Source organism: Nerophis lumbriciformis, linkage group LG11, assembly GCF_033978685.3.
Source record: "Nerophis lumbriciformis linkage group LG11, RoL_Nlum_v2.1, whole genome shotgun sequence".
Classification (NCBI taxonomy): Eukaryota; Metazoa; Chordata; class Actinopteri; order Syngnathiformes; family Syngnathidae; genus Nerophis; species Nerophis lumbriciformis.
The window spans coordinates 46,103,068-46,117,857 of NC_084558.2; the positions used below are offsets into that span (position 1 = coordinate 46,103,068).

Below are 14,790 nucleotides of genomic sequence, written 5' to 3' on the forward strand. Positions count from 1 at the left end.
ACATCAACTCCAAAACTGGACAGATCAGCTTTCAGGAAAAGAGCGCAGATGAGGGTATGTCTACAGAATATATTAATTGATGAAAATTGGGCTGTCTGCACTCTCAAAGTGCATGTTGTTGCCAAATGTATTTCATATGCTGTAAACCTAGTTCATAGTTGTTAGTTTCCTTTAATGCCAAACAAACACATACCAATCGTTGGTTAGAAGGCGATCGCCGAATTCGTCCTCGCTTTCTCCCGTGTCGCTGGCTGTCGTGTCGTTTTCGTCGGTCCCGTTTGCATACGGTTCAAACCGATTTGGCTCAATAGCTTCAGTTTCTTCTTCAATTTCGTTTTCGCTACCTGCCTCCACACTACAACCATCCGTTTCAATACATGCGTAATCTGTTGAATCGCTTAAGCCGCTGAAATCCGAGTCTGAATCCGAGCTAATGTCGCTATAGCTTGCTGTTCTTTCCGCCATGTTTGTTTGTGTTGGCATCACTGTGTGACGTCACAGGAAAATGGACGATGGTTATAACGATGGTTAAAATCAGGCACTTTGAAGCTTTTTTTAGGGATATTGCGTGATGGGTAAAATTTTGAAAAAAACTTCGAAAAATATAATAAGCCACTGGGAACTGATTTTTAATGGTTTTAACCCTTCTGAAATTGTGATAATGTTCCCCTTTAACATTTTGGACTTGCAACTTCATGTCATACTTGCAAATGAGACTCAGAAATGTTATCATAAAACAAGATAAAACAACTGGACAGCAGTTATTAGTAGAGATGTCCGATAATGGCTTTTTTGCCGATATTCCGATATCGTCCAACTCTTAATTACCGATTCCGATATCAACTGATACCGATATATACAGTCGTGGAATTAACACATTATTATGCCTAATTTTGTTGTGATACCCCGCTGGATGCATTAAACAATGTAACAAGGTTTTCCAAAATAAATCAACTCAATTATGGAAAAAAATGCCAACATGGCACTGCCATATTTATTATTAAAGTCACAAAGTGCATTATTTTTTTTAGCGGGGTAGCGGCGGGGTGTATATTGTAGCGTCCCGGAAGAGTTAGTGCTGCAAGGGGTTCTGGTTATTTGTTCTGTTGTGTTACGGTGCGGATGTTCTCCCGAAATGTGTTTGTCATTCTTGTTTGGTGTGGGTTCACAGTGTGGCGCATATTTGTAACAGTGTTAAAGTTGTTTATACGGCCACCCTCAGTGTGACCTGTATGGCTGTTGACCAAGTATGTGTTTGCATTCGCTTGTGTGTGTGAAAAGCCGTAGATATTATGTGATTGGGCCGGCACGCAAAGGCCTTTAAGGTTTATTGGCGCTCTGTACTTCTCCCTAAGTCCGTGTACACAGCGGCGTTTTAAAAAGTCATACATTTTCCTTTTTGAAACCAATAACGATAATTTCCGATATTACATTTTAAAGCATTTATCGGCCAATATTGGCAGTTCGATATTATCGGACATCTAGTTATTAGCAGATATTTTATTATCAAAAACAAGCAATATTTATTAACACACACAAAAGTACCGGTATCGATGCCCAGACACCGAGAATTGGTACTGTATCGGTTCACATGTGAACCGAACCCATCCCTATTCCACACCGCAGCGCATGCGCCGTCCTACCATCTGCTCGCCGTGCTGTGTCAGCCATTTCTGCCCTTCAGTCCGCGGTGATTTAGCGCTGATGTCACCGCCTTAGTGACTAATCTCCACGGCAACAAAACTCCTCCATAGTTGAGCCATGTTTATTATAAGCTCATGTGATTGGCTCATTGCTGATAGTTTTAACAACCGACACTTCTACTAAACGTCACACCAAAACTCCTCATTCCGTGACGGGGTAGAACGCGTCTCCCCGAAAAAGGCGGCTATTTTAAACGCGGTTATCGCGGATGATCCTTTTTAAAGCGGCCTGCCTCAGAGTCCAGATGCATGTCAGCTCTGCCGGACTAAGCTTCGTTGGCAAATCTCTTGATCCTAAATGCACCAAGCACAGAAAAATGCTCAACTTTCCCCCCCTCCTCTGCCCTCAAAGCTTCTTTTTTTTTTTTTAAACCTATTCCACAATCTGTGAATAACAGAGTAGTCTAGGATTTTCATCCTTTTTGACTGCAGTAAAATTTGACAAGCCAACTCCAATTGAAATTAATCATCAACATTTTTTAAAGGATTTATTTCTGCGGCTTTCTCCTAATAGTTGTATTACCATATTTTCCGGACTATAGAGTATATAAGACGCACCCACTAAATTTTAGAAGGAAAAAAAAAAAAAAAAAAATATGTATATATATATATATATATATATATACCGTATTTTCCGCACTATAAGGCGCACCGGATTATTAGCCGCACCTTCTATGAATTACATATTTCATAATTTTGTCCACCAATAAGCCGCCCCGGACTATAAGCCGCGCCTACGCTGCGCTAAAGTGAATGTCAAAAAAACGCTGCGCTAAAGTGAATGTCAAAAAAACAGTCAGATAGTTCAGTCAAACTTTAATAATATATTGAAAACCAGCGTTCTAACAACTCTGTCCCAAAATGTACGCAAATGTGCAATCACAAACATAGTAAAATTCAAAATGGTGTAGAGCAATAGTAACATAATGTTGCTCGAACGTTAATGTCACAACACACAAAATAAACATAGCGCTCACCTTCTGAAGTTATTCTTCATTCGTAAATCCTTCGAATTCTTCGTCTTCGGTGTCCGAATTGAAAAGTTGCGCAAGCGTGGTATCCAAAATGGCCGGTTCCTTCGGAGCTGTGTGAAAAAAGCCACCCGGCCTCTTCGCGTAAACTTCCCTTAACCACTCGCTCATCTTTTCTTCATCCATCCATCCCTTCGAGTTAGCTTTTATGATGACGCCGGCTGGAAAGGTCTCTTTTGGCAAGGTCTTCCTTTTGAATATCACCATGGGTGGAAGTTAGCATGGCAAGCTAGAACCACAGTGAAGGATGACTTCTCATTCCCTGTGGTGCGAATATTCACCGTACGTGCTCCCGTTCCACAGTGCGGTTCACAGGAATATCAGCTGTGAAATACGGTAGTAATCCGTGTGCGGATGGAGAGATTGCGTCTTTTTATGAACCGGATCGCTTAGTAGGAGCCATTTTGTGGTCTTTACAGATGTAAACAGGAAATGAAACGTACGGTGATATCCGCGCGTTTTTTCTTCTTCTTCCGGGGGCGGGTGGTAGCTTACAGTAGAAGAAGAAGCGCTTCCTGTTCTATGGGGGCGGGTGCTTTCCTTGGCGGTTGCTTGCGTAGAAGAAGAAGCGCTTCCTGTTCTACCGGGAAAAAAGATGGCGGCTGTTTACCGAAGTTGCGAGATCGAAACTTTATGAAAATGAATCGTAATAAAGCGCACCGGGTTATAAGGCGCACTGTCAGCTTTTGAGAAAAATTGTGGTTTTTAGGTGCGCCTTATAGTGCAGAAAATACGGTATATATATATATATATATATATATATATATATATTTTTTTTTTTTTTTTCCATATATTATACGACTATACGCCGCAGATATACCGTATTTTTCGGAGTATAAGTCGCACCGGAGTATAAGTCGCACCTGCCGAAAATGCATAATAAAGAAGGAAAAAAACATTATGCAACTTTCATAAACTATGAAAAAAAACTGCGACTTATAGTCCGAAAAATACGGTATACGTTGCAAAATGAGTTATTGAAACAGAAATACATACCTTAATTGTTTCCAAAAGGTGTCTGTAACACAGCAGTAAAACGGCTGATGAAACAAAACATAAGTCATCGTCATGGACCCACCAGCTGCGGAAGCCAGCTCTCCAATCAGCGAAACAGACTCAGTAACTCCTCGGTGACGTTTTGGTGAATTTGTGAAACTAAAACAATACAAAAAGAATGCGATTGTAAGTTAATAATACTAACACAGACACTCATAAAAGTGTGCTAATAATAAGTCATGCTTATGTATATTTTTCGTATTTACTCCCGCTATTTTTCCACAAATGTATTTAAATGGACATCAACGTTGAGCCAACACACTGTCATGGAGTTGAATGTGAATAAATAATAACATCCATCCATTGGGTTGCTGGGGGGCTGGAACCTATCCCAGCTGCACTCGGGCTGAAGGCAGTGTACACCCTGGACATATAGTTATAATATTATATTCATGTTAGCATTTATGATAGCTAGCGGTTAGCGCCCTAGTTGTCAACTAGCGATTGTCGCACTAGTTGCCAGCTGAAATTAACCTCCTAGTTGCCATTTAGCGATTAGCGCCTTAGTTGCCAGCTAACAATTAGCGTGCTCGTTGCCAGCTAGTGAACAAAGCGCTAGTTGTCATTTATGGATTAAAGTTGCTAGTTGCCAGCTAGTGATTAGCGCGCTAGTTGCCAGCTACTGATTAAAGCGCTGGTTGTCAGCTAATGATTAAAGTGCTATTTGCCAGCTATCGATTAGCGTGCTAGTTTCCAGTTATCGGTTTGCCAGCTATTGATTAAAGCGCGAGTTGTCAGCTAATGATTAAAGCGCTATTTGCCAGCAATCGATTAGCGTGCTAGTTTCCAGTTATCGGTTTGCCAGCTAGTGATTAAAGCGCTAGTTGTCAGCTAATGATTAAAGCGCTATTTGCCAGCTATCGATTAGCGTGCTAGTTTCCAGTTATCGGTTTGCCAGCTAGTGATTTAAAGCGCTAGTTGTCAGCTAGTGATTAACACTTAAATTGCCAGCTAGCGATTAAAGCACTAGTTGCCAGCTATCGATTAGCGCATTAGATGCCAGCTATTGATTAGCGCGCTAGTTGCCAGCAATCGATTAGCATGCTAGTTGCCAGCTATCGATTAGCGCACTAGTTGCCAACTAGTGAATAAAGCGTTAGTTCCCAGCTATCGGTTTGCCAGTTAGTGATTAAGTCGCTAGATGTCAGCTAGTGATTAAAGCACTAGTTGCCAGCTATTGATTAGCGCGCAAGTTGCCAGCTATTGATTAAAGCGCTAGTTGTCAGCTAATGATTAAAGCGCTATTTGCCAGCTATCGATTAGCGTGCTAGTTTCCAGTTATCGGTTTGCCAGCTAGTGATTAAAGCGCTAGTTGTCAGCTAGTGATTAACACTTAAATTGCCAGCTAGCGATTAAAGCACTAGTTGCCAGCTCGCGATTAGAGCGTTAGATGCCAGCTATTGATTAGCGCGCTAGTTGCCAGCAATCGATTAGCGCGCTAGTTGCCGGCTATCGATTAGCGAGCTAGTTGCCAACTAGTGAATAAAGCGTTAGTTCCCAGCTATCGGTTTGCCAGTTAGTGATTAAGTCGCTAGTTGTCAGCTAGTGATTAAAGCACTAGTTGCCAGCTATTGATTAGCGCGCAAGTTGCCAGCTATTGATTAAAGCGCTAGTTGTCAGCTAATGATTAAAGCGCTATTTGCCAGCTATCGATTAGCGTGCTACTTTCCAGTTATCGGTTTGCCAGCTAGTGATTAAAGCGCTAGTTGTCAGCTAGTGATTAACACTTAAATTGCCAGCTAGCGATTAAAGCACTAGTTGCCAGCTCGCGATTAGAGCGTTAGATGCCAGCTATTGATTAGCGCGCTAGTTGCCAGCAATCGATTAGCGTGCTAGTTGCCGGCTATCGATTAGCGAGCTAGTTGCCAACTAGTGAATAAAGCGTTAGTTCCCAGCTATCGGTTTGCCAGTTAGTGATTAAGTCGCTAGTTGTCAGCTAGTGATTAAAGCACTAGTTGCCAGCTATCGATTAGCGCGTTAGATGCCAGCTATTGATTACCGCGCTAGTTGCCAGCTATTGACTAAAGCGCTAGTTGTCAGCTAATGATTAAAGCGCTATTTGCCAGCTATCGATTAGCGTGCTAGTTTCCAGTTATTGGTTTGCCAGCTAGTGATTAAAGCGCTAGTTGTCAGCTAGTGATTAACACTTAAATTGCCAGCTAGCGATTAAAGCACTAGTTGCCAGCTATCGATTAGCGCATTAGATGCCAGCTATTGATTAAAGCGCTAGTTGTCAGCTAATGATTAAAGCGCTATTTGCCAGCTAGCGATTAGCGTGCTAGTTTCCAGTTATCGGTTTGACAGCTAGTGATTAAAGCGCTAGTTGTCAGCTAGTGATTAAAGCACTAGTTGCCAACTAGCGATTAAAACACTAGTTGCCAGCTATCGATTAGCACATTAGATGCCAGCTATTGATTAGCGCGCTAGTTGCCAGCTATCGATTAGCGTGCTGGTTGCCAACTAGTGAATAAAGCGTTAGTTCCCAGCTATCGGTTTGCCAGTTAGTGATCAAGTCGCTAGTTGTCAGCTAGTGATTAAAGCACTAGTTGCCAGCTATCGATTAGAGCGTTAGATGCCAGCTATTGATTAGCGCGCTAGTTGCCAGCTGGTGATTAAAGCGCTAGTTGCCAGCTATCGATTAGCGCGCTAGTTGCCAACTAGTGAATAAAGCGTTAGTTCCTAGCTATCAGTTTGCCAGTAAGTGATTTAGTCACTAGTTGTCAGCTAGTGATTAAAGCACTAGTTGCCAGCTATCCATTAGTGTGCTAGTTGCCAGCTATCGATTAGCACGTTAGATGCCAGCTATTGATTAGCGCGCTAGTTGCCAGCTGGTGATTAAAGCGCTAGTTGCCAGCTTTTGATTAGCGCGCTAGTTGCCAACTACTGAATAAAGCGTTAGTTCCCAGCTATCAGTTTGCCAGTTAGTGATTAAAGCGCTAGTTGTCAGCTATCGATTAGCGCGCTAGTTGCCAACTAGTGAATAAAGCGTTAGTTCCCAGCTATCAGTTTGCCAGTTAGTGATTAAAGCGCTAGTTGCCAGCTATCGATTAGCGCGCTAGTTGCCAACTAGTGAATAAAGCGTTTGTTCCCAGCTATCAGTTTGCCAGTTAGTGATTAAAGCGCTAGTTGTCAGTTAGTGATTAAAGCAATAGTTGCCAGCTATCAATTAGTGTGCTAATTGCCAACTATCTATTAGTGTGCTAGTTGTCAGCTATTATTTAGTTGACAGCTAGTGATTAGCGCTCTGGTTGCCAGTTAGTGATTAATACGCTAGTTGCCAGGTATCAATTAACGTGCTAGTTGGCAGCTCGTGATTAAAGCGCTAGTTGTCAGCTACTAATTAGCGCACTAGTTGCCAGCTCTCGATTAGAGCGCTAGTTGCCAGCTAGCTATCAACGGCACAATACTGTTATTTGAATATGATTAGTATTGCAAAATAACAAGGTACATTTAGGACCAGTTTAATGTAAAAGAAACACTCATAATTTCATACTAGATATTTACTGTAAGAAGGGGGTCATCAGTTTGGGGGCTGTAAAACGTTGCAGACCCCTGATCTAGAGGGATCTGAAAACTCCCAAAGTTGGCAACACTAACCCCTCTTGCCACATCGTCTTATTCTCTGGCAGACCAGGTGTGTATTAGTTGTGTTAAGAAGTGACGTTTTCATGCACGCGCTCACTCGACAAGTAATAACAATGCAAATGTGTTGTTGGCGGGCCGCCACAGATAAATGCATGCAGTAAATTATTTTTTATGTCAAAAGGGAAAGAACAAATATATTTAGTAAGAAAAGATTAAGCATTTTATTAACGCATATTATTTTCAGGCTTTCGCGGGCCACATAAAATAATGTGGCGGGCCGGATTTGGCCCACGTGGCCTTGAGTTTGACACCTGTGCTCTTGCGGGTGACTTTTCAAATGATGCTACATATTAGCAGTGATGCTTTTGCCCCACACTTGACAAATTACGGTTGTCTGTTTGACATATTCCCACTTGAAGCCAAACCACCGCCAGACGATGGATCCCCTGCTGTTTTTCTTGGGAATTAATTCTTCCTTCATTTGTTACCAGATTTGCACCTTCTCTCTCTCGGATTACCACTCGCACCACAGCGAACATTACCCATGCCGCTACCTCTCTGCTCCGCGAGGGCGTATACGTATGTGACGTATGTAAGAAGGTGCGCTTGTTTTATGTCTCTGTGAGAAGGAGAGACAACAAAGAGTGATAAAAGACTGCTAAAAGCTAAAATTAATTATACTCGAATATCACGATATAGTCATTTTCTATATCGCACAGAGACAAACGAGTATATTCCATATATCGCCCAGCCCTAGAAAGAGTGTTGAAATGCAGCAGTGGCAAGGTTCCAAAAGAAGGACTTAAACAGCGAAACTGTGTGTGGTGTGTGTATATACAGTGGGGCAAAAAAGTATTTAGTCAGCCACCAATTGTGCAAGTTCTCCCACTTAAAATGATGACAGAGGTCTGTAATTTTCATCATAGGTACACTTCAACTGTGAGAGACAGAATGTGGGGGAAAAATCCAGGAATTCACATTGTAGGATTTTTAAAGAATTTATTTGTAAATTATGGTGGAAAATAAGTATTTGGTCACTTCAAACAAGGAAGATCTGTGGCTCTCACAGACCTGTAACTTCTTCTTTAAGAAGCTTTTCTGTCCTCCACTCGTTACCTGTATTAATGGCACCTGTTTGAACTCGTTATCTGTATAAAAGACACCTGTCCACAGCCTCAAAGAGTCAGACTCCAAACTCCACTATGGCCAAGACCAAAGAGCTGTCGAAGGACACCAGGAAAAGAATTGTAGACCTGCACTAGACTGTGAAGAGTGAATCTACAATAGACAAGCAGCTTGGTGTGAAAAAATCAACTGTGGGAGCAATTATCAGAAAATGGAAGACATACAAGACCACTGATAATCTCCCTCGATCTGGGGCTCCACGCAAGATCTCATCCCGTGGGGTCAAAATGATCATGAGAACGGTGAGCAAAAATCCCAGAACCACACGGGGGGACCTGGTGAATGAACTACAGAGAGCTGGGACCAAAGTAACAAAGGTTACCATCAGTAACACACTACGCCGACAGGGAATCAAATCCTGCAGTGCCAGACATGTCCCCCTGCTTAAGCCAGTGCATGTCCAGGCCCGTCTGAAGTTTGCCAGAGAGCCCATGGATGATACAGCAGAGGATTGGAAGAATGTCATGTGGTCAGATGAAACCAAAATAGAACTTTTTGGTATAAACTCAACTCGTCGTGTTTGGAGGAAGAAGAATACTGAGTTGCATCCCAAGAACACCAAACCTACTGTGAAGCATGGGGGTGGAAACATCATGCTTTGGGGCTGTTTTTCTGCTAAGGGGATAGGTCGACTGATACGTGTTAAAGAAAGAATGAATGGGGCCATGTATCGTGAGATTTTGAGCCAAAACCTCCTTCCATCAGTGAGAGCTTTGAAGATCAAACGTGGCTGGGTCTTCCAGCATGACAATGATCCCAAACACACCGTCCGGCAACGAAGGAGTGGCTCCGTAAGAAGCATTTGAAAGTCCTGGAGTGGCCTAGCCAGTCGCCAGACCTCAACCCCATAGAAAATCTGTGGAGGGAGTTGAAAGTTCGTATTGCTCGGCGACAGCCCCAAAACATCACTGCTCTCGAGAAGATCTGCATGGAGGAATGGGCCAAAATACCAGCTACTGTGTGTGCAAACCTGGTAAAGACCTATAGTAATCGTTTGACCTCTGTTATTGCCAACAAAGGTTATATTACAAAGTATTGAGTTGAATTTTTGTTATTGACCAAATACTTATTTTCCACCATAATTTACAAACAAATTCTTTAAAAATCCTACAATTTGAATTCCTGGATTTTTTTGCACATTCTGTCTCTCACAGTTGAAGTGTACCTATGATGAAAATTACAGACCTCTGTCATCATTTTAAGTGGGAGAACTTGCACAATTGGTGGCTGACTAAATACTTTTTTGCCCCACTGTACGTAGTATGTGTGAGAGAGCAGGACATACTATTAGTGCGCAGAACCAACTGTTTTGTGCGCCTTTCATCGTCTGGATCGCTCTATGTGGGTTTTTCCCCCGAGCCCCCGTGCAACAATTCCAAAAAAGGAAATTGCTCCAAATAGCTCCTGCACCGCACAATCATTCTTTTTCTTCCAACTGGCTGCTCAGACAGATCATTTTTCTGGCCATAACCGCTTCCCTGTACCCCCTCAGGCAGCAGCCCTCCCTCCTCACGACACAGACAGACTCTTGTGCTCCCCCCCACCGCCTTAATGCGGCTTGCAGCGTTTGTTCTCGGGCCTTTTTCAGCTGTGCATCACAAGATGGTCCCATTGTGGTTTACGTTTGATCCCGGGACGAGACAGAAGTTGAAAATTAGCCGCGGGCCAAAGATTGAACTTTGGACACGCGTGCTCTAACACATTTCTTAACCCTTGTGTAATGTTCATATTGTTGTTACTCAGCCAGCGTTTGTGGGTCTGATGGACCCGTTGCATTTTGTGGCTTTTAATGCTTTAATCGCTATGCGGCAACTAAAGTGTTAACCAATAGCTGGAAACTAGCGGGCTAATCGATAGCTGGCAACTAGCGCGCTAACCGATAGCTGGCATCGAGTGCTTTAATCAAAAGCTGGCAACTAGCGCGCTAATCAATAGCTGGCATCTAACGTGCTAATCGATAGCTGGCAACTAGCACACTAATTGATAGCTGGCAACTAGTGCTTTAATTGCTAGCTGGCAATTAATGTGTTAATCACTAGCTGGCAAACCAATAGCTGGAAACTAGCGCGCTAATCGATAGCTGGCAACTAGCGCTTTAATCACCAGCTGGCAACTAGCGCGTTAATCAATAGCTGGCATCTAACATGCTAATCGATAGCTGACAACTAGCACTCTAATGGATAGCTGGCAACTAGTGCTTTAATCACTAGCTGGCAAACCGATAGCTGGAAACTAGCAGGCTAATCGATAGCTGGCAAATAGCGCTTTAATCATTAGCTGACTGAACAGATGTATTTTAACATAAAAGTGTTTGATTGTGAGGCATTAAAAGCCACAAAATGCAACGGGTCCATCAGACCCGCAAACGCTGGCTGAGTAACAACAATATGAACGTTGCACGGAAAATTTCTCTACCAGTTTCTGCATCCCACAGGGATTCTTCTTTTGTGTTTCTGCACCCGTGGTTCCCACACAAGGTTGCAACATTGTTTGTCAACACTGTCTGCTCTCATTTTCTCGCACATTTGACCCTCTGATGTTCTGTGGACCTACACTTTGTCCTCCTCCTGTCTAGGCCTGCTGTGTGTGTGTGTGTGTGTGTGTGTGTGTGTGTGTGTGTGTGTGTGTGTGGTACACAGAACATCAATTTCTATTAGCCCCGGGTCCAGTGGACCCGGACATCTTATATGTAATAGAAATGTGTATGGTGTGTGGTCATTAAATATGTATTCTGATATATGTTCTTCACAGAAAATGAGCCAAAGTCATTGAGTCTCAGTTTGAAAAATTAATTAATTGTATCATTTTTATTTTAATAAAAAATGAAAACGGGTCCCACAGACCCAAACACCACACAAGGGTTAAACTGCAATTTAGTCAGTTTTGGCTTTTAAAAGTCACATGAAAGAACAGAATCAGGGATTTTTGTCGAAAAAGTATGTGATCACCATTGCCAATAGTTGCCTTTTAATGTCGATCCCCTCTGGCTGATACTGTATTTATTAGAGATAACATAGACGATAAATGCTTTAAAATGTAATATCGGAAATTATCGGTATCTGTTTCAAAAAGTAAAATTTATGACTTTTTAAAACGCCGCTGTACGGAGTGGTACACGAACGTAGGGAGAAGTACAGAGCGTCAATAAACCTTAAAAGCACTGCCCAGTCGCATAATATCTACGGCTTTTCACACACACAAGTGAATGCAAGTCATACTTGGTCAACAGCCATACAACAGGTCACACTGAGGGTGGCCGTATAAACAACTTTAACACTGTTACAAATATGCGCCACACTGTGAACCCACACCAAACAAGAATGACAAACACATTTCGGGAGAACATCCCCACCGTAAGACAACATAAACACAACAGAACAAATACCCAGAACCCCTTGCAGCACTAACTCTTCCGGGACACTGCAATATACACCCCCCGCCCCAACCCCGCCTACCTCAACCTCCTCAAATAGACGGAGTAGATATTGAAAGGGTAAAAGAAACAAGATTTTTGGGAGTATTAATAGATGATAAAATGAACTGTAAATATCATATAAAAAAATATGCAACATAAGGTGGCAAGAAACATTTCAATAATGAACAAAGCAAAATACGTCCTGGGCCAAAAATCACTTCACTATCTCTACTGCTAGCTAGTGTTACCATATCTGAATTATTGTGTAGAAATATGGGGAATTAACTAAAGATGTCTGATAATACCGGCCGATAAATGCTTTAAAATGTAATATCAGAAATTATCGGTATCGGTTTCGAAAAGTAAAATTAATTACTTTTTAAAACGCCGCTGTACGGAGCGGTACATATCCGGTAAAACACGGACGTAGGGCATACTTGCCAACCCTCCGGATTTTCCCGGGAGACTCCCGAATTTCAGTGCCCCTCCCGAAAATCTCCCGGGGAAACCATTCTCCCGATTTCCACCCGGACAACAATATTGGGGGCGTGCCTTAAAGGCACTGCCTTTAGCGTCCTCTACAACCTGTCGTCACGTCCGCTTTTCCTCCATACAAACAGCGTGCCGGCCCATTCACATAATATATGCGGCTTTTACACACACACAAGTGAATGCAAGCATACTTGGTCAACAGCCATAGGGTCACACTGAGGGTGGCCGTGTAAACAACTTTAACACTGTTACAAATATGCGCCACACTGTGAACCCACACCAAACGAGAATGACAAACACATTTCGGGAGAACATCTGCACCGTAACACAACATAAACACAACAGAACAAATACCCAGAACCCCTTGCAGCACTAACTCTTCCGGGACATTACAATATACATCCCCGCCTACCTCAACCTCCTCATGCTCTCTCAGGGAGAGCATGTCCCAAATTCCAAGCTGCTGTTTTGAGGCATGTTAAAAAAAATAGTGCACTTTGTGACTTCAATAATAAATATGGCAGTGCCATGTTGGCCTTTTTTTCTCCATAACTTGAGTTGATTTATTTTGGAAAACCTTGTTACATTGTTTAATGCATCCAGCGGGGCATCACAACAAAATTAGGCATAATAATGTGTTTATTCCACGACTGTATATATAGGTATCGGTAATTAAGAGTTGGACAATATCGGATATCGGCAAAAAAGCCAGTATCGGACATCTCTAGTGTTGACTATTTATGACATAATTTCCTTTCCCTTCCTGAACAGGGTCTTGGTCTTCGAGGACAAAGCCAACGCGGCGCCGTGCAAGCCGGACGGCCCCCCTCCAAAGCGGGACATCGCCAGCTTGCCTTAAGCCTCCACAGACCGCCAGTCCGGTTTTTTGTCAGCGCGGTGGCGCGTTGTGTCGGCCCGGGACCACTGATGGACTGAGGTTGTGTTGTCATGTACGGTGCGTGCAAGGTGTCCTATTTTTTTATATCTTGTTTTTGTTTAGACTTGAGTCGGCAGCTCACTAAAAAGATGTTTGACTGTGAATATTTTTAAATAAGACGTAGCATCCATGGTGTACATCTCCTCCACGTGTGTATAGTCGAGTGTTTGATGCCCGTGTATTAAGGGAAGATGCTTTCTTTTTCGTAGAGAAGCACAAGCAGCTTTCTTTCGTCCCATTTCCACAGCAGGGATTCTCGCCATGCCGGTCTCGGTCCGCTTTGGGGCGTTAGATCGGGCGCCAGAGATTACAGGCCCACTTCCGCGGGGATGGAATACTGATCTGGAATCAGTAACTAGCTTATCGCGTCCGCCTGGTGAAATATTTTTATGCATTGTCTTTCGAAACACGCTCTCGGTCTGAGGTCAAGCGCGGCGTGAAACGAGGGCACACACCCGCGATAACGCACAGAAGTACAATCACGTTCTTTCCAAGTGCCTCGGGAGAGCGTACAATTGTGTCTCAGCAGTAAATAACTCCAACACACCCTTGAAATTGTGTACTTTTGATGAACTTTGTGTTACTTTGTACAACGGTCGAAATGAGCACTGTTTTTAAAGAGAGAGAAAAAAAAAAAAGTGGTGTGACTCCCTCCCCCGCTCCCCCTTTCTTTCGGTAACGCTCCGTCATTGTGGTCGTAAAAAGTTGTTTATTCAAGTCACATGGTGTATTTTAACATTTCACCGCCATGTTTCCTCCGTGTGCTGTGATTCGTCTCCGGTCTCCTCCTCCCCTTCGCACTGTTGACTGTGAAACTGTCCTCCGCTACTTTTAGATCATATTATTGCCTTTTTTAAGATGTTTTTTTTTCTTTACACTGTGTTAGCTAGTAGATGCATACTTTTTTTTGCAGACACCAAAGGAATTAAACATTTCTTCCGACAACTGGATATCATTATTTATAAACACTCGCTGCTGGGCGATACTACAGAGTCCAGTATCGCACCATGTAATCTGTCATAATGTTTTAGTACCACTTTGGTAATCCACGAAGCCGCACCGCATGATGGATTACGGCTACCATAGTCAGACGTACTGTGCTTCAACATACAGGTACCGTATTTTCCGGGCTATAGGGCGCACCGGATTATAAGGCGCACTGCCGATGAATGGTCTATTTTCAAATTTTTTTTTCATATATAAAGCGCATCAAAGGGGTCATATTATTTTATTTTATTTTTTGTAAATGTAAAAGACTTCCTTGTGGTCTACATAACATGTAGTGGTGGTTCTTTGCTCAAAATGTTGCATAGATGATATTTTACAGATAATCTTCAAGCCGCTTTCTAGTCTCTTCCATATGCGCCGTTTTGTGGGCGGTCTTAT

General features: G+C 42.7%; 1 protein-coding gene across 1 annotated transcript in view; it reads left to right on the top strand.

Annotated features, from left to right (window-relative positions):
• Positions 1 to 13,959, top strand: part of aif1l (allograft inflammatory factor 1-like) — a 55,416-nt gene extending 41,457 nt beyond the window's left edge. The window contains exon 6 of the mRNA XM_061966492.2: positions 13,239 to 13,959. Coding sequence (XP_061822476.1) covers positions 13,239 to 13,326 — 88 coding nt within the window. The 3' untranslated portion in view covers positions 13,327 to 13,959. The remainder of the gene's footprint in view (positions 1 to 13,238) is intronic.
• The last annotated feature ends 831 nt before the right edge of the window (positions 13,960 to 14,790 follow it).